Genomic DNA, 23,286 nt, shown 5'->3' with positions numbered 1-23,286 from the left:
AGCTATGCCAGCAGTCTGAGGCCCAGGATTTAGACATGACTCACACAGGGCAGAGATCTGTCAGGAATGATATTTTATAATAGAGACTCTAGAGCCAACAAAGGCAGGTGTCTGCTAATAAAGGGCATCTAAAGACAGTGGTTAAGTGTGCATAATTTCTATATGGTAAAAGTTAATAGAAAATTATAATATGTTAAAATGATCATGAATTGACCAACTGAAACAGCCCATAGAGAAATCTAATCACAAACATTCATTCATTATAAAAAATTGATAATACAAGTATTTTTCTCATTCTAATCCACAAATAGAAAGTACTTCATGTGTTGGTTTGCGGTGCGTCTTAGATCTGTGGTGTCAAACAAAACCCCTCGATTTGAATTTCATTTTGAAGAATAATACAAAGTGGTAGCGACACAAATTGGCTGAGTAGGGTGGGTAATAAGGGAAGATTTTCTTCGTGTGGCTAAAAAAACCCACCTGCCCTTTGAGAGCGCTATGTGCTGGCACATGATGATAAACAAAACAGTCCAGGTGGTTTGTGCCAAATGTTCTCCCTTATAGGCTGTAGGACATTACAACAAAACACCTTTATGTTTGGATACTAGACTCTTTCAGCGAAGGCTGCTGTATGTCACTGGGACATAGCCAGGGTCCAGCTTTCCTCTACAGTGATGATCATCAACAAAAAAGCTGGGTCAGCTTGACACAGATGTTTTGCTCTCTGTGGAAGTTTGACTTCCATGACGAAATCGCAGGTGACTAATGCAAGTGGTTAAAACACAACTTCCAGGATGATCTAAAAATCACAGCTGTGCTTGAAAACGTGCACGAGGAGACGACCTTCAAGGAACTGAATTGTGGTCCACTTAAATCAGGCATGCTTTGTTTTTTGTGTAGGAAGTCAAATTTAATTCAGTCCCTTAATAATTCTAAAATCCTATAGCTGAAATATTTGAATTGAATCCATCGTCGGGCCTTTACGTGACAACTCTGCGTGTTCTCCCCACACACAGTCATCTATCAGAATGAGTATTAAGGTGAAATAAGAAACAAGGAGTAAAACCTTGCATGAACAGACATCTGTCCCAAGGACAGAGACGTGTTTTCAGCAATGCATTAGCTATTATTAATTTCTGTATGCAGCTGGCAACTGCAAGATGTTGTACAATGGTCATGATGTAACTGAACTTGGACTTGAACCACTCAAAGTAACTGCAGAAGGACTTCTTTCACAAACTTCTGCATTCAAGCAGATTCATCAATCATACAGGACCGCTCTGTCCCAGCACGTAATGTTATATGACGGTGGTTGGCTTGAAAAATAACATTTATTTATTTTAATCCCATCCTGGTTTTACAACATCTAATTAATGTCTGCATAAATGCCACTGAATCTGATTGGTCTGAGTAGTTGGAACTGTGAATTCAATGGTGTATCTCTGTTAAACACAATATAGTCTCTTTTAATCTGACTTAAATTGAAGTGAAGTATACACAACTACCCATCTTTTTACAGAAAGCGAGCACAGTCAATTTCACTTTAGAGTTCAAGACTAAAGTGAATGAATTATACTGTAATTACTAAGGCCTTTCAAACAAGTAATGTATAAATGAAAGCTCTGGATTTTTAAATTGCAGCCTGATTAATATGTCAGCTTTATAATGTTTATGTTTCTCACAGAAGGGACGAAAGGCACAGAGGTCAGGTTTCCAAGAGATACAGTATGGTGATGGATCCCAAGCTAGTCCAAACCACTGACTTTAAATAGTCCAGATTTTGTAGTGTCTCAAAAGTCTATTCCTTATAGGTCACCAAGTTATGAACAGCAATATGTTTTCTTGAGCCTCTGTCCCGGAGTGCAAGATTAAGTCTGAACCTCTATCCTGGATTATCCTTGTGGCCTTTGGGACACACTCATAATCGAGAATGACTCCACCTGAAATGAAGGTCAAAGGGAAAATAGGATTTGACTGAGCAGTGAAACTTCCAGTTTTTCTGCTCTTTAGAGTGCATTATAAAAGATGACATGTCCCCCTTTTTCACTCTTTACATAAACACTTGAAATATAATTATATAAAAATAACCACTGGTTTTTCAGACGATGAATTTGTACGTAAAACTAATTAACAGTTTTTTTTAAATGTCATATTTCTTTAAAAGTTGCATTTGGTCTATTTCAAATCTTTTAATAAGTCTTCCAGTTTTGCAATTTTGATTTAATTCATTATATCTTGTTAGAAAGTAAAAGCTAAAGATAATGCTTGCTAACAAGGCACGTGCAACAGGACATGCTGTCTACTGTAACTTGCCTACATGCCTGGAAACTCTGTTTACTGTCTGCCTTTTATCCACAGGAATCAAACAATTCCAGCGAAATGCTGATTTACAAATTAACACAAAGGTGGGCTCCAATCTGCTAATGCTATGGTTATGTAAAGCCATGTCAGGTGGAATTTCATGTGCTAGTTCAGTGTGCGGGGGGCTTACTGTACGTCGGCTGGCAGAGTTTGACGAGGTGGGAGGACACAGAAGATTAGAGAAGAACATGGGGGAAGAGTCACGTTTAGTTAAAATAAACGGTTGTCCATTGAGCAATTGAACATTGTATTATTAATGTCACGCCATTTTTTTTTTACTGTGTTTTCTTTTTTTTTAAATAAAGTTTAAATACAATGTTTAGACTGTGGTTGTTATGACAGAAATTTTTACTGAATTTTACTTGACATTAGCACAAGTTGAAAATGCTCACATAGAGTACATGTTTCCATGCACTCTGTCTCCACACACACACACACACACACGTAATGAATATGCCAAAACAATTATCTGCCACTGCAGAGGTTAACCAATAATTACAGACTCCATATGTTTACAGAAAGAAACGTTAAAAATTGAGCGCAGTGCTTAATTCTAAGTGATTTTGGTGATAAAACAATGACCTAGAGATAATTAGCCCAGATGTTTATAGCAGACTTGGTAAATTGCTCACTTTATATGAATATCAATGTACTGAGGCACAAGCTAACTGAGAAAAAATGAGTTGTCTGACAAGCCTCCAGACTTCTCCAACTTTGTTTCTTATGAATCCCCTCTTGGGAAAAAAAAAAAAACACAAAAAAACAAATCTGATCAGTAAAGCACACCAGTCGTCTTTCTCTTTAATGGTTGTTTCTTGGAATATATAGCTGACCTTCTGCGCTGGTGCACAGATGCAGCAGACAAAGGTGGGAGGATTAGATCTGGCTTTAATGATGGCGAGATAAACAAAGCAGCAGATTGTGGTTTGGATGAGACAGGCTTTACCATTTAATACTGATGATTACAAAAGACGGTCCTGCCTACGTGTTTGTTTGTGTATTCACATTATAGTCACATTTCCATTAGTTTTAATGACTTCAATGATGGATCAATGTGAGGTATGAGGCTTGTTATTTCCTCCGAGTTGGACTGATGTATTGGTTTGACCTTTGATATTGGCCAGCGATGCCATTTACCACCCGCATGATTGAGAGCCCTCCCTGAACACTGCTAGATGAAAACCCAAAATGCTGCAATGAAATTCTTTTTCCCCCCCCTTTTGTTGCTGAAAATGTTATTATTGCCGCTATCTAAAAAGTGTCTCTTTCACGCCTTTTACAATTACAGGAATACATTTCAGATAAGTGAACACAGAAAATTTGTGGGATAGAGAAATGAAAGATCTGAAACATTTTCTGTTGGCAGCTTCTGTCCTGAAAATCAAAACACACTGACAGAACGGAGTGCTTGCCTCTGTTGCAGGCTAACAAATATTGCTGTAAATGCACTCATGTCTGCAACACTCAGAAAAAGATGGTGTGAAGATTTAGCCGTAGGCAGCCATTTGAAATTCCAGCTCAGATGATGTGATGTGCATGAGACAAACTGCAATTACAGAAAAATATTGAAATTCCACTGGAGATGGTCTCTATCTGATGCTGGGAGGGGTTTTATCATGCGTCCTTTGAACATTTTGTCGATTGCCATAATGTCTCATGACTGGAATCCTTTCCAAGGTTAATAAAGATCAACAATTTGTTTTTGCTGTTGTTGTTTATGTAAGCGGACATGCTGTTTGCTTTGACAAGCCACGGCCGACTAGAAGTATTATCTGTGTGGAAAGGGAATCAACACAAATATCTGCAGTTCTAATGGATGAAAGAAGGAGGAGGAAGAAAAAGAAGAAAAAACCAACTCTTTAGTATCATTTATGTGACATGGAAAATGCAAGAATTTTTTTAACTTGCCGTATCAAATTAAGTTGTTTGATTAAGGGCTAATAATGCTGTGAACTACCAAGTAAATACAGGAGCAGTATTGCTGATACCAATACTAACACTACTCCTTTTAACTTATAATGGCAGTATATGTAAATGCGCCTGTCTATAAAACACTTACATTTGCTACAGGCTATAAATAAAACATAGTGCATGGTAAAGGTATAGTTTTTTTATTTAAAAAATATTTATTTAACACAATCCAGTGGCCTGCATAACGAACTTAGAGGATAGAAACAAAGTATCGATCCAATCACACTAGTATCGATCCGATACCAATACCACCTTTGGTATTGATGCAATCAATATTTTCATTAGGTCCAATTCAAGCCTTTATTGAACAACAAATTCCTGCCTGTTCAAATGAAGTTACTGCAGAAACACTAAAAAGCACCAGCATATCAATCTGTAATACTAAGACATGCTGTAGCAGGTATTCAAACAGACTATATTCATATTTAAAATGACAATATCGTTTGAACTTTCACAAATCGGCGCAGTTATCCCGCTCCGTGACGTAGCACATTTAGATGTAAAACATAAAGCCTACAGTGGACAAACTACTGATTTTCAGATCTGTAGGCAATGACAGGAAGCACATTTGGCTGTGTATTTGTTAAAACTAGAAACTGTGGGAACAAGTGAAAGAAGAAGGCTGCTTGATGATATTAAGGTAAAGCCGGATAATCACCTACTCGAAAAAACACCTTATTTAGTGAGCTAAGCGCTCCACTTATGCTACACTCAGTGTAAACAGCCAACGGAAATTTGTTTATAATGATAATGTCACGGACCCAGCTCTGGAGGACTCGGGGTCCGTGAGCAGTTTTGACTCACCTCCCGTTGATATTGTTGTTATTATTATTTTGGTGATGTGTGTGTTTTTCTGCACTGTGCTGTGTTAGTCTGTGTCCCACTCATATGTATAGGCAGGGTATGGGTGTGTATGTCTGCGGGTGTGGCTGGAGGATGGAGCTCAGCCACCTGCAGGCCTGAGGGGTGTGGCCCTGCGGAAGGACTGGCCACACCTGAAGTTCATGCCACACCTGTTGGTGATCAGGGCTCGTCGGGGGAGCTACTTAGGAGAGAGTTGGAGCTCCCACCGGCGCGGGATCATTAAGCTAAGACTCCAAGTCAGTGTGTAGCATTAGGAAGTGCGGATCGTGTGTGTGCGCGCGGGTTCAGTGTTTAACGGCTGCTTCTGTATTGTCCTGCAGGTGAAACGAGGGACCAGAAGGGCAGCACGCACAGGGTGTGCAGTAACACAACAGCGGGGAGCACGAGCACGAGCACAGACGTCGGAGGGAAGCACGCACATGGGGTTCGAGGGAGCAACGGGGAGTTATTGTGTTTACAGCTTTCCACTGTAAATAAAGAGCACTGTTTGCATCGCAGAGTTTGCGTTTTGGGTCCTCCTTTCCCCACATCCCCACGGTCTGCCCTCCAGACCGTGACAGATAATTGATGAGATGTGTTTTCCTACAATGTGAAGCTTCCCCTTACAAATTTGGCTTTCTTACACTCAGTGTTATTGCAAATTATCCTCTCACACTCGCCCTACAGCTTTCATAGCACATTGTCCTTTTCTTGCTTTAAACAACACACACCAGCACATTTGGATAATGATTACCGCAAAGACGTTTCTTTGTTACTCTAAATGCCTCTCCAGCAAATGAAGCCTAACTCACCCTGACCGATGAGCTCGAGGGGTATCGGGGGGGCTCCTGGTAAAAGTCGGGTCTTTTATATTTGATGTCGAGGGCCCTTTATAGTGAAAGCAGCAATCAGATGAGAAGTTTGAAATGCGGTGCTATAACTTTGTTATGCACAATTACAGCACAATCGGCCCATTGAGTTAGAAATGTAATATATTACCATGCTTTCAAATGTAGGCACAATATATGCAAATTTTCATATTCACATGGTTTTTGACTAATAGGAATAATAGAGTCTTATTGTTATTCGCTTAAAATAGCTACAATATACAATGGAGGTTTGATTATTACATCATTATTGGAGTGATGACATGAATCCTTAGTTTCCGCTACTACCTTACAGAGCAGCTGGTTTCATTTTATTAAGGGCAATCCCACAATTAACAGCCTCATTAATGAATTTTGCACATCTTTTCTTTCTTCCTGTAATCTTTTTAAAGCTCTAAAATCCAGTGACTCCATGAAAAAATGCCGTTGGCTATTCTTTTGAAAACAAATCATTTTCTTTGGCCAATTATTTGACTCTACGATCTGATCAGTAACATCTCAATCAGACTTTTCCCTGTGAGGTATAATACAGCTGCACTTACGGTCACTGCAGAAAGGCCCCCCGTAGGTGGTCATGGTGCAGTCACATGAGAAGCCCTCCCACAGCTGCAGGCACACTCCCTGGTGGTGGCAGGAGTCCTCTGTGCAGGTGGTGCTGGGACCTGCAGGGTATTTACAGCAGATTTACCAGCTGTTTTTCTGCCCCCACTTATTTTATTCACACATCTTCAATTCTAGCCTACCGGAATAAATAACATACAGCAAAAGTAACAAGCTGTGGTAAGTTTTCGAATCGTTACAAGCCAATAGTACACGCACTCCATGTGGACTGACAACAGAAAATGTTTCTGAATCTTTATGTCAAAGGCTGAGAGAACCTTAATGCTAAAGATCAGAGCAGTTGAAGATCACTAGGAGCTGAACTAGATTCAACAATTCATTGAAAAACACATGCATGTTTAACTTAGGCCTGTCGTACTTGAGGCCAGACAGAATGTACTTTACCTGTTCAAACCCATCCGATGCTTCACAAAATAAACAATGTTGTGGATAACTATCAGCTTCATCCTCTTCACTTTGCTCAGTGTTTCTTAAATAGAGCTATTGCAGCATGAATAACATTGCTGTCATGGACCAGTGGATGCTATAGACTGTGTGGAGGAGGACCCAAAGGCCGATGTGTGAAAGTGAACCGTACTGAACTGAAAGCAACCGGTTTTTTGGCTGTTTGCAAAATCAAAAAGGGGAAAACAGAAAACTATAAGCTCTAGAAAACACACAGGGGGCTAAGAGACACTTCGGCAAAGGGAACAGATGCTCTGACAAAGACGTTATTATATATCTACGCACAGAAGGGCAATCAGGGAAGTGGAAACAGCTGGGGAAAACAAGACACAGCTGAACTAAACCACAGAGGATGAGACAAGGGATGAAAAACTAAAAGCAACTGACTGGACTGACACAAGAGGATGAAACACTAAGGGAAAACGAAACTCTAAAGAAAATCAGTGACTAGGGAAAAGCCAAAAACATTGTAAAATAAACAAAAAAGAAACCAATATCAAATAGAAAATAAAACTTGAAAAGTCTAAGATCTCACAAACACTGTTCAAGTGACCCAGGACCGTGACAAGTGATTTTTCAGGATCAGAATCGATTGATACTTTTACCCACGAACAAAAACGAGATGAAAATTTCCAGGGGAGGTGAGATCCAATCGAGATCCAATGCTCCCCTTTAAGACAATGTGTGATGTGGGAGAAGTTGGGAAACGATCCAGGTAAATAATATCCATTTGTGGATATTATAAGTGTGGAACAACTCTCACAACAGCAAACTTTAACTGAAACTTAATCGACTTTAGATTTAGTCTACAATAATACAAACAAAAATTCAAAAATTAAGACTAAAACTGAATGAAAATGTTCCGCTAAAATTAACACAGCAGCAAAGTCAATAACAAAAAAATTGAGAAAACTCAAAAATGTATTGAATCAAGTTCACATGACACTTTTGAGTTTTCTGGTTCCCCCCCCCCAATCAGAGGAAGATTAATAATAATAACTAATTCACAACTGGGCCACAATCATTTTACACCAACTGAAGCTCCTCACCGGTAACTAATAAATGGTGCAAAACTGACAGAGAAAAATGTCTGACCTTCTCCAAGCGTCACCACCAGTTCAAGTACATATACAGCATACATCTATTCTGTCACATCCAGGTCGGCCTTTGTTAAGTAATGGCTACCTTATTTGAGATTTTTTGTGACTATTTAGCCTTGGCAGAACTGTCCACTCTGCTGAGTGTTTTCTTGTTAGAGGTCCATAAAAGCAGCTGAATGCATGACAGTATTGCACGTTAGATTAGGTTGAAAGGAAATAATAATACACAGAACAACAAAGATGTTTCAGGCCCTAACAAATGAGGTGTGATTAATTTTCAGCTACCTGCTCCCCTCTTTTCAGGAGTACCACCTGTGAAGTACAATGAAATCAGAACACCGAATGATTCACAGGTGTTTCACATGTCCTCACCTCCACAGCCGTGCTCCACCTCCCCCACTTTGTGTAGGGCATCTGCTAGGAGGTCAGGGAGTCTTCCATTCAAGTCCACAGATGCCAGGCAGCCCTTGTATCCTTCCCGGGATGCTATTAGCCTGGGCAAGCTGCTGTACATGCTCTTCCCAACACCTCCAATGTACAGCTCCCCTTTAAGATAGAGGAATTGATCAGGAGGAAATTTGGCCAGAAAAAACATTTTCCGTATCCAAGTGCTTGCTAGTGCATGCACTGAACCACTCCGAAAAACAGCACGTTTTACACATGTACACACTTTAAATTTTGCAATATAGTGTTTTCTTCAGAGCAAATGTCAACAAAATTGACTATTAAGCATTAGTTTCTGCCACAAGTACCAACTATATCTTTAGTAATACCTTTCAAATCCAGGTTGCGGGCTCCATTGGAGTGCTGGGTGACAGTGCGGGAATCAATCTTGAGGATGTGCACATTGTTGCTGTCACGGGAAATCATCACATTGTGCCACTGGTTGTCATTTAGTGGCTTGTCAGAGTTTCCCTTCATTAGTGACGGCCCATTTCCCAAGTCAAAAACATAATGGATGTACCTGCACGACAACACAAATGTTTACAAATGCCATTTCCTATCTATAATTATTTCTTCACATGCCACATGCCACCAGCAACTCAGCAATACCACCTTTACGTAGCAAGCGGATAAGTAAAAACCGCCCGTGTGCGTGACTTTTATACGATTAAAGCGTGGTTCAAATTACTCCAGTGTCATGCGTGGCGATGCAGCTGTGCACACTTCTGTCTGCCAATCTGTTTTGTGGTTCTATTTCTGCCGGGCCTCAAACTACTCGAACATATTCAAGTATTTTGTTTATGTTCAAACAAATAACAGTGAATTTATGTAAACACAGAAGGTAATGCTTTAGGCACACCAATATGTTGACATTAAATTTTATCATTTAAAGGACACACTGTCAAAAACGACATCTTGCTTAAATCAAAGTAAAGCAACATCCATGAATAAGCTGCTACACTTCACACATAACACCGAGCAGCCGGAAAACTATGACAGAAGTGTTGGAAACCATTTTTTTTGTCTGTGTTGTCTGCCTGAGCCTCTGCTGCAGGCTCCAGAGCTGAACAAGGCTTCCCGCTGACTAATTGCTTACTGGGAAGAAAGTCTGTGCAAGGTCTGACAGTGGGAAGATACAATTGTTGCTTTGCTTGCTCTGTTTTAACGACCTTTCTCTGCGATTCTCTCTGCAACAAAAATTATTTACGATGAATAAAACATTTGAAACGTATTTGAGATGGTGTCAAAGTGCCAAAATGTGCTTGAGTACGGGAACGAGTGTGACTTTTTTGAACTTGCGCTGCCTCTCTGTGCTCGACTCCCTTTAACAGAATTATTTATAATGAACAAATGATTTTAAAGCCATTTGGTATCTCTCTGCAGTGCTGCGGGGTGATGGATTCAAGATATGAATTATGATTAGGTAATTTCGAGGCCAGGAAATAAGAAAAGCTCCCGTTCGTGCTTTATTTTTCCAAGACAAATACTGTTTGGTTGGAATACAGTGAATGAAAAAATAAACCCCTTTTTCAGATTTCTTCATCACATATGTATATTAGACGCTAGTACTTACCCTTTGACTAGCTCCACCACAATGAAGTCACTTCCATCTCCTGAGTTGTAAAGGATCAGCCCGTCGGGGCTAGTGGTCTTGAACTGAAAGAAGAGGTGCATGGAGGCGTAGGCCTGTAGAGTGGAAAAAGCCAAGTAGCTGGCCTGCGTTAGGAAAGTTACAGGATTGGCAACAATGTGCCTCATGCCAAACCGAGCATTCAGCTCGCAGTAGGAGATGTCTCCATTCTTGCACTGGTCCAAATAGAGCATCCCATTGAAGGAGAGGGCTTGCAAATGTCCGATGAAGTTGGAAGGCACCACAGAGATGAAACGGCGCTCGCTCATGATCCCCGTCTCGATGTTGTTGAACTCCAGGCGGGTGTGGGCGCCGGTCATGTGGCCTAAGTAACAAAGCATTCTTTTTCAACTGAAAAACATTTCAGTATCTGTGCCTTTTTTCTACTATAGCCACTTTCTCCCTACTATACCTTCCACAGTCACGTTGTCTACAGAGAGCTGCAAGTTCTTCCCACGCCGTACCACTTTCACTGTGTGCCACTCGTTGTCATTCAGCTTCTCGCCTACAAGGAGTATCTCTGGTCCCTTGCCTAAGAGGAAGAAAGCGTCAAGTGACAATCATACCACATGAGCTCAGTGTACAAGCCTTCGACACAAAGCACTCAACATTTGAAGCACTCTCAGGGTGCATGCATTCATTTACTTATCACTCACACACAAAGCCACAAACCAGCAAGCAATAATTTGCATTTATTCAATACGCAATAATATGGGAAATGAGACAAAGAAACAGCTACAAAAGAGCCCATTCAAATCCGAATGTTTAAAATGTACTGCATGACACAGCTGCGCGTTCTCTGTGTAGGGTCATTTGGGTGATGTCTGTTGGTGGAAACATGTTGAGGCCATGCAGTATCTGGAGCCCTGTCTCAAACACGGAGCTTTAAGTTCCTGAATTTCTGCACTATCCTGAGCCTTTTTCAGTGGTTTCAAAATAGGTCACAGTGCAGAAGCTTGCCACTGCAGCACCGTCATCCCAAATCAGTGCCTATGCAACAGGCCGACACGGCAGTTCAAAGGAGTTCTGACATCGCTTGGGAAACTAATTGGCCATGCCTAAGCTGACTGCGCCTTTAGGGGTTTGTCTGTCTAATTGAGCTCAGGGTGCAGGAGAATTACAGGGGACGTACAGAGGGCAATAAATGGAAAACATCAACTGGTTTCCGAACACTTCACTGTTTCATCCTCAGGGAAATAAAATGGTGACTGGAGACTTTGTCCAGAGCTGCATATCAAGTGTCTTCACAGCACACTGCATCATTTCACCGTCACCCTGCTGAATATTGACTACGCACACCAGAAAGATCAATCTCATCAAATCCCGCTCGCTGTATATTTGATGGCTTCGCTTAGATAATGAAAAACACACAACTTGCTGGATTCACGTCCAACACAAAAAACCCGAGAAATGTTTATCTTGTAAGTGACTATCATGATAGCAGAGGTACAGACGAGATTTGCTGTAATGAAAGAGGCAACAGCGGAATGCAAGACAGTACGGACTATTCGGCTTATCTGTGTTTCTGCATGGGGACCTCACCTGCTATCTAATGTCAGCATATGAAGCCAAACACAATAATATCAAAATAGAACAACAAAGTCAAATTTCTTGCAAGCACAAAACAAGAATTTCTCAATATTTTACACATAAAATTCAGTTTATATCATTATTACAATTGGATAGATCAAGACCCAAAGTGGTGATACTACAAGTGCAATACTGAACATGCTTTCAATCATATCATCATTTTAAAATTACACTCAGGCCACTCTTCTTGTTGTTGCAGTTGCCCTACATCTGTTGCTGTTGTGCACATTTGCACAACATCGTGTTAGTTCCGAGAAATCGCTTAGGGGTGAACTAAAGTCTGGGCATCCTTCACAAACAGTGTTAAATGCAATTAAAGGGGCTATGCACACGTTCATTAAGTATGTAAAACAGTACAGGTACAACCAGTAATGACTATTTTTCTAGCAAGAACAATTTCTCTTTGTCTGTTGTTTCCACTGGGATGTATTTCGACAACACAACTACCCAGTTACAATACAATACAATACAACTTTATTCCAGAGGTTTTAATCAGCTGAGGGTGACACAATAAATAACAGCATGCAAGCCCATGCTGTAGCGAGTTATCGATCAAAAAGGGAGGCCTGCCCTGGAGCTTACCCTGCTCTGTCACCTTTTATGACTGTAATGGGGAGGACTGCTTACTGAACTGAGCGTTATGTTCAACACGAGATCTCAAGACCTGTCGCTAACAATCGAGGCCATCTGAAAAATGTAAAGAGGGCAGAGAGCAAAGGCCTCGCCCCCCGTCCCTCTCCCAACTTATTTTTAAGCAACTGGAGGAGTCCCCCCCTGCTGGCCATTTTAAAGAATGCAGCTTCAAAAGTGACCTATTGTGCTAATTTACAACTCAGCGTAAAGTACTTTTGCACACCTCACAGTTCAAAATTAATCCTGGTTCTTCTGATACTGGGTGTTGGTACAGCATCTTAGTTCATACTGTCTGAAACAACTTTAAGATGATCCTACTTTTAACCCATCTTTTATAAAGCATCCACAGAATAAGGGCAATGGCATCAGTGGTCCTGGCCCCTTATTGAAATCCAATAGTGTGGTTGCTATAGCAGTGAGGTGGGATGTTAGCTCATATAGCTTGATTATGGATACAGTTTAAAAATGAACGATGAATGAATGATCCATGGGTGTGGAGTCAGAAAGAAGCTTACCGGTTCACTGCAGCGAATAGTTTAAATAGTTGCAGCAGGGTAAGTAATGTATATAACAATAAATAATGAATGTTGTCTCTCAATACTTTTAAATAAAGAAGCAGCATTTTAAATGTATATTTTATGATAGAAAGAGTTATCTGTAACACTGCAGAGTGGATCAAAATGGTGGAATAGAAAAGTGTATTCACCACAGACATCTGATTGTAAACCCTTTGAAATCGGTCTGCCTTTCAAAAGCTTGAAAGAAAGGTCCATATTGTCCATTCTGATCCCCAGCTGTATTTGAGTGATGCTTTCAATAATAACTTCAAAGGCTCGGTGGAGTTATACAGGTCAGACTCATGAGTGAGCTGAGACTATGGCTGCAGGATTTGCGTCTTAATAAAAAGCAAATTTGTCGAACAAATGCCTCATTTCAAAAGTGTGCGCACCACGCTTTCCCAGACTCCATATAATTAATCAAGAACACTGCAGCAACATTTGTTCTTACAGCGATTACCCTCCCACTGTGTATCCAGTTGTGGACAGTTTCCAAGCAGCTGTTGCAGATGGGCTTTCCTCCCAGATTCCTTTGGAAGTAAGCTACATTTGAAAGACACCTTGCCTGAGAAATTCCGATTTCTCAGGCAATTCCGATTTGCCTGAGAAATAATTTGCCTGCAGTCAAGTTAGAAGGTAGTTCATCAAAGCGGGGAAAACAAATGTATTTAAAAAAGTACATAACCCAAACTGTACGGTAGCGCTGTTTTTGGTGATTAGTGTCTTAATAATTTAAGCAGGTAGTTCTGCAGTTTAAAACTCTGTGTACATCTTGTAATATTGAATAACCATTAGGAAGCCATTCATTGCCACATGTGCCCAGTTAAGCTATTTTAGAGGCAACTGATGCAGGATACAAGCGGTTTAATGAATACAGAAGACACAAATAAAGTGGACAATGCACAATGTTATAATGCCATCTGCTGGTAGAGAAGGAGAATTTCCAGGGCAGATATCTGATGAAGATAATAGATAGGCAGGCAATGCTCAATGCATTTTTCTCTGCTAAGCTTTCTTTGCATAAGGTTTCATCTGTATATTTTCCACTGAGTGCAACAAATCATTTAAAGTGGATTATAAACCGCTTTTATGCAGGTGAGATAGCACACAGGCACCTAGTTTCCATTCAACCATCCACACACATAAAACCAGACACACAAACACACATTAATGCACACATTTTACTCACCTCGCACAGAGAAAAACAATATAATTGATTCAATATAACGAGCAGTTCAATAATTTCATACATGTGCAGTAAATCTGTGTACAACTGTATTGTAAAAGCTGTTAAAACCTGCACCTAACTGACTGCAGGTTATCGATTCTTTACTTACCTGGGATTCACTGTCAAATATATTTGAGAGTACACAAAGAGTTGTCTTTATCAGAGTATCTACCTCTCGTGATTTTAAATGCATAATAATTGGCAATAGGGCGGCTTTTCTGCGAATCGTTTTCTAACACGAACACCGAGAGGTTTTTATTCTGAAGTATCAAAGAATTATTCATACATGAGGGGTGGGAACAAGCTTTCAGTCCGCACTCAATTATAGTGATAACTTTTATAAGCATTCATAAGCCTCCTCTGTATACGATGATCTAAATCAGAGAGCCGCTCACCTCTCCACCGGCAATAGCGTTTATCTGTTTCTCACACCGCTGTAGTCTGAACCAAACTTAAATTGCCTGTCTATCGGGCGAGAGCAACAATCTGCATCATAAATTCCAGCATCACTGCGGTGCGACCTGAACTCCCACTCCACTTCACAAGAGCAGAAAAAACCAGCAAATCTATTCCGTTAATCCAGGGGAAAATCTTACTTTCAGTATTCATTTTCCTTTGGGTCAGCTGAATTATTAAAAGACCCTGTAGCTTCATGAAAATGTTTTTTTTCTTCTTTTTGGATAGATTCTCATCTTTATTGCCATTTTTTAGCTTATGTTTTCAGTTCATTTTCAACATTTGTTTCATTTATTGCCCTGTACTTTATGGCAAACAGTCAACGATGTGCAATCAAAACGTTTATTGATGAAAAGAGCAATCTGTTAATCTGTTAATGAGGCATTGGTAATCAGAGTAAAAGGAGATGGGGTATTGAAAAGATATTTAAACATGGAACATGTTTCGTGACAGTTACTCTAATAAAAAGGTGTCCAGAGCTGCGAATTGTCTGCACCAATCTGTATCTATTTTTACACATTTTAGCCAAAACAAGTCATTGATTTTCTGAAGCTCTGCTATTGATCTGATTTCATTCTAACCTTTAAGTTTATCTCAGCTCTGTCACTGCAGTCTGATTACTCCTAATAAAGCAGTTGTTTTTTTTCCCTAAAATGAAATTGAGACACTGATTTTCCCACTAAAGACAATTACGGGTTATATTTTAACTGCACCCAATTATCAGCTATGTGAGCAAATTAGTCAGAGGCAGATGAATGGCAGACTCATTGGCAGCCCAACAGCAGACTATTGTATGTCAAAAATAGCTACATATGATTACAGCATCATTACACTGAAAATGTGTCTAATTTGAATTGGTAGATTTCATGACAACAGGATCCCAATTATATTCAACTGTACAGCTGCGTGCCACAGTGAAGTCTCACTCATGTTCTTATCTTTATACTGATGCTTGTGAGGAAGATAACAGCAACAGTAAACAAAGACAATTGTGTGGCATAATAAATGAATTATATTCTCTTTCATGTGGGAGCAGAGGCACAGAGCATGTTCCTAAATCATGGTACAGTAAATAAAATCATAATCATAGGAGACACTTACTGAGATTACAGCCTATCCTGATACAATCTGGTGAGAGAGAGAGTGAGATGGTGAGATTAAAAGAAAAAAAAAGAGAGAACAGCACAAGAGGAGATCATTTCACATCCTTCAAGGTACATTCTGCAGACAATTCAGTGCTTTTCAGAGCCCACCATCCGGGGACAGCCTGAAGAGTCTAAACCGCCACCTTCCTCTCTGAGGAAGAAAAAAGGAACGGTGAGTGAAAGGGAAAAAAAAATTCCCAGCATGTGTCTGGCACCGCTGGAAATACAAGACACCCGGTCAAAGTTGGGATCAATGAGAGTTTTATGGACAATAAAAGTAGAGGTGCAGTGAAGTTATTTTTAGCATCCATACCGGCTCTGCTACGACTGCTTAGGTTAAGAATCGGCAGGATTTATCTGTTTCAGATAACACGACTGATCGCTCCACCTACATCTGCTTTGGGGTAATTCGGCAAACTCACACTGCTGTGAGGAAAATTGTCAGATAACAAAATTGGAAAATGAAACTCGTATTAGATTTGAGTGTCTCACGAGGAGATAATTATGCTGATTTTAACATGAGAAACATGAAAACCTTTCTCTGAGAATAGACACAGAGAACAGGTGGCTACTGAACAATAAACAGTCACAGACGTCACTGAGGCTGAATTTGCAGTCAGCGACAAGTAACCTGTACACCACTGAGATATATGATCAGGAAATAGTTGTTGAAGCTAGGTTAAGAGGAGAAGTGATGATCAAGCTTCATGCCAAGAAAGAGTACTTCAGAGGCGATCTTTGCTTTGAGAGTGTTGATGAAGAAGCATAGAGAAGGTCAGAAGGAATTGCACTGCATCTTTCAGGATAGAGCATATGATATGATACGGTAGAAAGTATATGTTAGGGTGCCAAGAGTGGAGGTGTGGTACTGCAAGGGGAAAACAGGAGCGGGAGAGAAATTTCAGAGGGTGGTGCAGGACATGTATGAGGACAGTGGTGAGGTGTGCAACTGATGTGACAGATGGGTTTTTAAGGTGGGGGTAGGATTATATCAGGGATCACCTCTGAGGCCCTTGTTGATTGTAATGGTAACTTGGTAACTTCGATGTTCACAGATAACACCGTGATCTGTAGTGAGAGTAGGGTGCAGTTGGAAAAGAGCCTGGGGAGGTGGAGGTATGCTCTGGAGAGAAGAGTAATGAAAGTCAGTAGAACAAATAAACGAAGAAAGAATAAATGTGAGTGAGTGAGAGAGGGGTAATAGTGAAGAAGCAAGGAGTAAAGATATCAAGGTGTATGAGTGTCTGAGGCCAACTATTCATAGAAACACTAAACAAGTCAGGTCAAGAAAAGAGAGTGGATGGAGACCAGTATCAGGCGTGATTTGTGACAGAATATAGCAGCATGAGTGAAAGGGAAGGTTTGCAAGACGATAGTGAGACCTGCTATGGTGTGTGGTTTGGAGACGGTGGCACTGACAATAAAAGACAGGAGGTCGAGCTGGAGGTGGCTGAGCTGAAGATGCTATTTTCATCGGGAGTGACCAGGATGGACAGTATTAGAAATGAGTATATGAGGGAGACAGTTCAAGTCGAGAAGCAAAAGTTAGAGAGGCTAGGTTGAGATGGTTTGGACGTGTGCAGAGGAGGGACAGTGGATTGGACAAAAGTTGTTAAATATGGAGCTGGCAGGAGGGAGGAAAAAGAGGAAGACAACAAAGGTTGTGTGACAGAGGATGGGGTGAGACGGAGGCAGTGGGGACCCCTAAAGGGAGCAGCTTAAAGAAGAAGAGCCTGTGCAATCTAATATATGAGAGGTTAATCAACTAGTAGTCCGTAGATGTAATACATTATAAGTATATTCTTCATGACTGTGCTTTTTTATGCACAAATTATTGTCGTTTATTAAATCTGGTAGGCTAATGCACCTCTACTGAAAAAGCCCAACTCTCGATCCATCTTCAGCTCAAATTGCTGTTTGTCCTGCAGGCTTGACGGTAATATATTTTCCGAGTTACACACAGAGGAAAAGTGGCGATTTGCACAACCTGCAGCCTCAGTGATAGTTACACCGTGAAAAAAGTGACAACAGCACAAATGTAATGCTTTGCCAACATTTTCTCATATCTACAACAGTGACTATCTTCTCAATCCAGCTGAAATGTTCACATTTTTGGCCTCAAAATGGGCTCACCCACACATCATTTGCATGTTCTGAATAATGAAACCAATTTAACCAACTGTGGTTCAATATGTCGGTGTAAGTTATGTGGCTGCAGAGTGCTCTCAGGCTGTCAACCATCACAGAGCAGTGGATACAGACAGCCAGAGACCAGAGTGACTTTCTGCTGCGGATGTGTGTCTGCATGTGTGCGTGCGCGTGAGTGCGTGTGTCTGTACGGCCATCGCTGGTACTCTCTGTTCAGTGAAGCGGCTCTAAACTGGAAAGGCCAGTAAATGTGAGGGGAAGGAACTACAATGGACACATCTACAATGTGAGCAGTTTAAGCGGTAATATTTCAGCGTAATGACGGATCAGGTCTCTGACTGCCTTCTCCTTGAACTGCAGACAAGCCATTGAAGGGCTGAAAGAGCCGAGACGGTCAGGTGGGACCTGACCAAGGGATGAACTGAAAGAGTGAGTGAGTGAAAGAGAGAGAGAGAGAGAGGCAGAGAAAGAGAGAGAGAGAAAGATAACGCAGAATATACATACACATATACAGTAGCCTAAAAAGTCACTAATCCCTTGTTTTTCCACAGCTTTTTGTATTTTGTTCTGCATTTTATGTGCATTGTCTTTAGAGCACAAAAATATACATTTTCTCCCTTTCTTTCCTTTCTGCCTCTGCAGTATAAGGTATTAGATAAAGACATAACCTTGAAACATATTTTAACGTCTACTTCAAAGCAAAGTTTAGACATAACTGTGACGTCTCGTTATATTGACGCTTTAGCTCGTATTGGGTGTAAACACAATGGCACTTGCATATCATACTATTTTTCTCTCTATATAGTCTTGTCTGTATCTGAAGACAAACAAATATTTAGCAGGTTATAATATGCATCTTTTTTGACGTTATTTGGAATGTTTCTTTAAAATTTCCTGGTTTAAAGCAGAGCTGGCAAAAAAGAACGCTGACAAGGATATCCCCTAATGACATCACATTATGCTACTTTTTAATTTAAACTGATAATTCGTTATTTAATTAATTCATTTTCACTTAGACCCAGCTGCTCTTTCTAAAATTGACAGAACCACTGCAGGCCTCTGAAAAAAATTATAGGAGCATGCAAAACAACCAGGGGTGTGTGCTTTACTCTTCTTTTTTTTTAGGCCACTGTATATACTGTGTATGCAGATGGGGATGAGAGAGCCTCAGACAGAACAAATACACAGAGGTATCTGTCTAAGTAACGCGGCCTAAAAGTTCAAGAGGGATTACAGTATGTGCTCATATTCGCCGCAGCAGCATTACCCAGGTTCACAGTGAGTTTCACTCTGCCTCCATCCAGCTCCAAGCGCAAGGTGTCTGCAGACTGCTGGGAGGTGGTGGCCATCAGCAGTCCATAGGCCCTCTGGGACATAAAGCGCAGAGACACGTCCTCGGCCTCTGTGTGCAGCGTCCTCGGCAGTACCACTTTTAGATACATGCTGCCGTCATAGCTCACCATGGTGGCCTCTGCAGATTTAGGAATTGGATTTGACCAGAAAAAAAGTGTTAGCAGACATCCAGAGGGAATCGCAGCGTGAAATTAAAAACACGAAGAGGCATTTATGGAGCGAAACCTAAATTTGGTCTGAGATTATTTTGGGTGCGACATGATATCCTTTTAGATTGCAGTTTTCATCTGCCGCACCAGATGGCAGAAAAAGCCTGGAGCAAACAGAGAGAGTGGCGAGATTGCAGGCGCAATCAAATTTCTGAAGGATTTATTCCCAACACAGCGCAATAGAAGGGGGATTTTCATTCCTCATACTATTAGCTGCCAATGGAGCTGCGTAATTTGGCCTCTCTGTGAGGAAGTTATCTGCACGGTGAATGCAGAGTGATTCAGGCCGAATCACTCTGCTGAAGAACCACTGCATTTCTGATGAAATACTCATAGCACTGGTAACCTCGTGATACTGACAATCCACTAATGAATCGCTCTACTGTAGGTAAATACCGCAATTTGCTGTTGAATGGCTCACATTAAAAACAGCATCATTTTCCATAATACTGTCACTGTCACCAGGTTGGTTTGTATATTTGGAGAGTTATTCTGGATTGAGAGCATGCCTCTCATTTGAATAGAGATGGCATTAGGCAGTATGATCATAATGCAACTGCAAATGAAATTCTTATTGTTTAGGAAGCTTGAGCACTAAGTCCTTTTGATAATGAAATTTGTCTATAGCTACATTGTTTCTATATTTACAGAGACTTTTAAGCCACTACACACCTAACTTAATAAATAAAATACTAGCCAAGTGTGCTAAAAGCTTTGCAGCACCTTTAAAAAGAAAAAAAACAAAACACACATTTATCTTCCCCATCTACTGCCATCCTTCTTAGATACTCTTACCCTTCTCGCAGCTGGGGCCTAGGTACCCAGTACTGTTGCAGTCACAAATATGGCGATTCCAGCCCTCTCTGCAGTGTCCACCATTGGCACATGTGTCTCTGGTACACCTGACGTGAGTCTCCCTGGTGCAGAAGCTGCTGACACCTGTGGCGCTTTGAATTTCTGCCAGCCTCCGGAGGTTACGGCTCTGTCCATCAATGAACAGGTCCCTCACACAGCCCACGTAGCCGAGGCCGAGGGACGCCGTCCATACCTCAGGGGGCAGCATGAGGTTTTGACGATCCTCTGGCAAACCTCCAAGATACATGTCCCCATCCAGATCAAGGATCTCACTGCCTTCATTAGCAGAAAAAGGGATGCTCTGGCTGTTCACTGAAATAAAACCTGTGGGCCAGGCATTAAGTGTGAGTCAACTTGCACTTACACAGTTTTTTTTTTTGTTGCAGAAAAGGAAGACAGGTGTGTGCGTGGGTTGTGCTGAATGAAAGGCAAGAACAAACTGCGAGATTGAGGAAGTGGGCACCATTCTGCTTGTCTTAAAAAAAAAAGTGAATATAATAAAAATGCACTATGTGTCCTTGGGAGATTATTTTGCTTTTGGGCAAAAGCAAAAACTAAAACTTGATCTGTAAAAGTGACGACCTGTGAATTTGGGACCCTTGAGAAGAAATGGATTTTATTTATAGAAACGTGAGGCCAAAATAGAAGAAGTGCAATCTCGTCTTCCACATACGTACCGCACTAATAAGTCAGGCAATTCCTAATTTGAGTTGGGCGACTGTGTAATTGGCCACTTGTTAAATAGGTTAACACAAATTTAAAAATGTCACATGTAGATTATAGCAACTAAAAATATAATTGTAATTAAAAGCTAATATGCATGCATGTTTCACCGCAGTGAATAAAAAACAGGAGCGTGCCAGAGTGACTGTATCCACGCTGACATATGGCGATTTCACAGCTTGGAACCTTTTATAGTCTGCTCCACAGCTAAAACTAGAGAAACACTGCAGCAGAAGCAGACAGAAGGCGTACCCCGCTTTCACAAAAACACAACACTGACTTACCATTGCGCCCTTTTCTCTGGAAGTCCACATGGCACCACTCGCCATCATTGAGCCTCTTGCTACTGGCTTTCATCTTGATGCTGCCAGAGCCCATATCCATGACGAGGAAGAGAAATCCGTCGAGCAGCTCGATGGCAAAGAAGTCGGCCCGGGGCTTCCTATCAGGCTGCGTGCCCTGCAGGCTGCCATGGCTGAACAGCATAAGGCCGCTGGGCTCTGTGGTGCGGAAGTCGAAAGATATGGACCCCGTTTTCTTTGTGTTCCACCTGGGCAATGTCAAGTAGGCAGACGGCGTGTCGAAGGTGACCGGCTCCAGGGCTTCCACATCCTCGCAGCTGAATATCAGGTCACCATGGATACTGATCTTGGGGTCTCGCTGTTCAGCCAGCCGTGACAGCTCGAGTCTAAACTCATTATTCTTGTAGACCACCTAATAAATGAGAGAGATGTCGTGGTGAGATGACAGCTGGAAAAGCGGAATGAATTTAGTGCAAAGGTTGAATATTAGTCATCAATAAACACGACAATCAATAGGACACAGCAGCCGACAACACGGTGAATCATTCCTGAACCCGGAGCTGAGACAGAAAGCACTTTAGTGATTTTACATTTGAGTGCATTTATTCTGCAGGATTTCAGGTAGATCATAAAAATATTTTAATTACCAACAAATTATGAGGAGATTATCACGAGACAACAAGAAGGCAGCAGGTGTTAAACCGCTTGTGAAATTGCAAAAAAAAAAGAAGGAAAAAAAAGAAAATGCATTTAGATTTAGATGCAAATGCTTATATTTTAGACATTTAACTGGCTCATTTAGGAATGCACAATGTGTCTGACATAATCATCTTAAATTCAGAGCGGAGGAACAGGAGGAGGAACACTGCACCCACACGATGGCAAACAATTTGGTGTATTTATACCGAGGTAAACTGAAAGAGATCAAGTCAAGGCAGAGATGGTGAGTGGGAGAGAGGCGGCCTTGACCCTTTACAAGCTCAGCGCGAAATTTATTATTTAAAATGGGTAAATTTAGTAAACATGCACTCGTGATCTGCAGAACAGTCGTTAAAAAAAAAATCCGATTTTGCACTCCGGCATGAATAAATGTACATGAGAAACTCATTTGCCTTTGAGGAATATTTTGCTGGTGATTTAATATTTTAGTGAAATTCAAAAACAACCTTTTGTACATATATTTACTTGCATATACTGTACAAGGCTCCAGATAGACAATGCCTATTTTCAACATAAAGCATACTGGGAGAGAATGCCTGCGCAGGCTTCTTTGTCTTGTTGTTGTATTTTCTGCTTTCATTCTGGCTTCATCAATATGCACAGTAGGAAACCGCGGTCCTTGTCTCATTTTGTATCAGTTGTAAGTCACCCCGAGCCCACTGTTATCTGCCACATCACTCTGCAACCAGTCACTGCCTGAGGTGACACACCACACAGCACAGAGGACTAACAGCAGAGCTGAGAGGCAATTTGAGCCAATATCACACTTCACACTGCCTCAGTGTGACTAATTAAGCAGTGAAATCAGATGGCGAAACTGACCATCGAGAAATGAGTGTAACAAGCAATTTTAAAATGGGAAGACAGTCAATCAAGGCAGTCACTTACACAAAGAGGGAACAGCGTGTTTTCAGTAAACAACCAACAACACCAGCGAAAACGCACAGATGGCTACAAAAAGACACTGTGACCTCTGCAGGGCTATTATATAAGCCAAAGGACAAAGCAAGAAGCGGAATCCTATTTCACCAATTCAGATGCTTGTTGTTTGTGACATGGATTACAG

The 23,286-nt window shown here is 41.0% G+C and overlaps 1 protein-coding gene across 5 annotated transcripts in view; it reads right to left on the bottom strand.

Moving 5' to 3' along the window:
• The window catches only part of LOC146700110 (neurexin-2-like), a 131,409-nt gene that overhangs the window by 58,767 nt on the left and 49,356 nt on the right, over positions 1 to 23,286 (bottom strand). For 4 of the 5 annotated variants that reach the window (XM_085470175.1, XM_085470171.1, XM_085470174.1 and 1 more), the window contains 9 exons: positions 21,483 to 21,912; positions 20,416 to 20,799; positions 19,326 to 19,529; positions 15,867 to 15,893; positions 10,714 to 10,833; positions 10,245 to 10,626; positions 9,001 to 9,191; positions 8,600 to 8,773; positions 6,605 to 6,724 (listed from right to left, as the gene is read on the bottom strand). In XM_085470175.1, coding sequence (XP_085326301.1) covers positions 6,605 to 6,724; positions 8,600 to 8,773; positions 9,001 to 9,191; positions 10,245 to 10,626; positions 10,714 to 10,833; positions 15,867 to 15,893; positions 19,326 to 19,529; positions 20,416 to 20,799; positions 21,483 to 21,912 — 2,032 coding nt within the window. The remainder of the gene's footprint in view (positions 1 to 6,604; positions 6,725 to 8,599; positions 8,774 to 9,000; positions 9,192 to 10,244; positions 10,627 to 10,713; positions 10,834 to 15,866; positions 15,894 to 19,325; positions 19,530 to 20,415; positions 20,800 to 21,482; positions 21,913 to 23,286) is intronic. The other variant, XM_085470173.1, reaches the window with a different exon arrangement.

The sequence above is a fragment of the Copadichromis virginalis genome, linkage group LG10 (genome assembly GCF_057382275.1).
Source record: "Copadichromis virginalis isolate Kocher_CV1m ecotype Utaka linkage group LG10, C_Virginalis_male_GT1.1, whole genome shotgun sequence".
NCBI lineage: Eukaryota > Metazoa > Chordata > Actinopteri > Cichliformes > Cichlidae > Copadichromis > Copadichromis virginalis.
The sequence above is the reverse complement of the archived record's forward strand: the minus strand, read 5'-3'. Positions and strand labels throughout refer to the sequence as shown.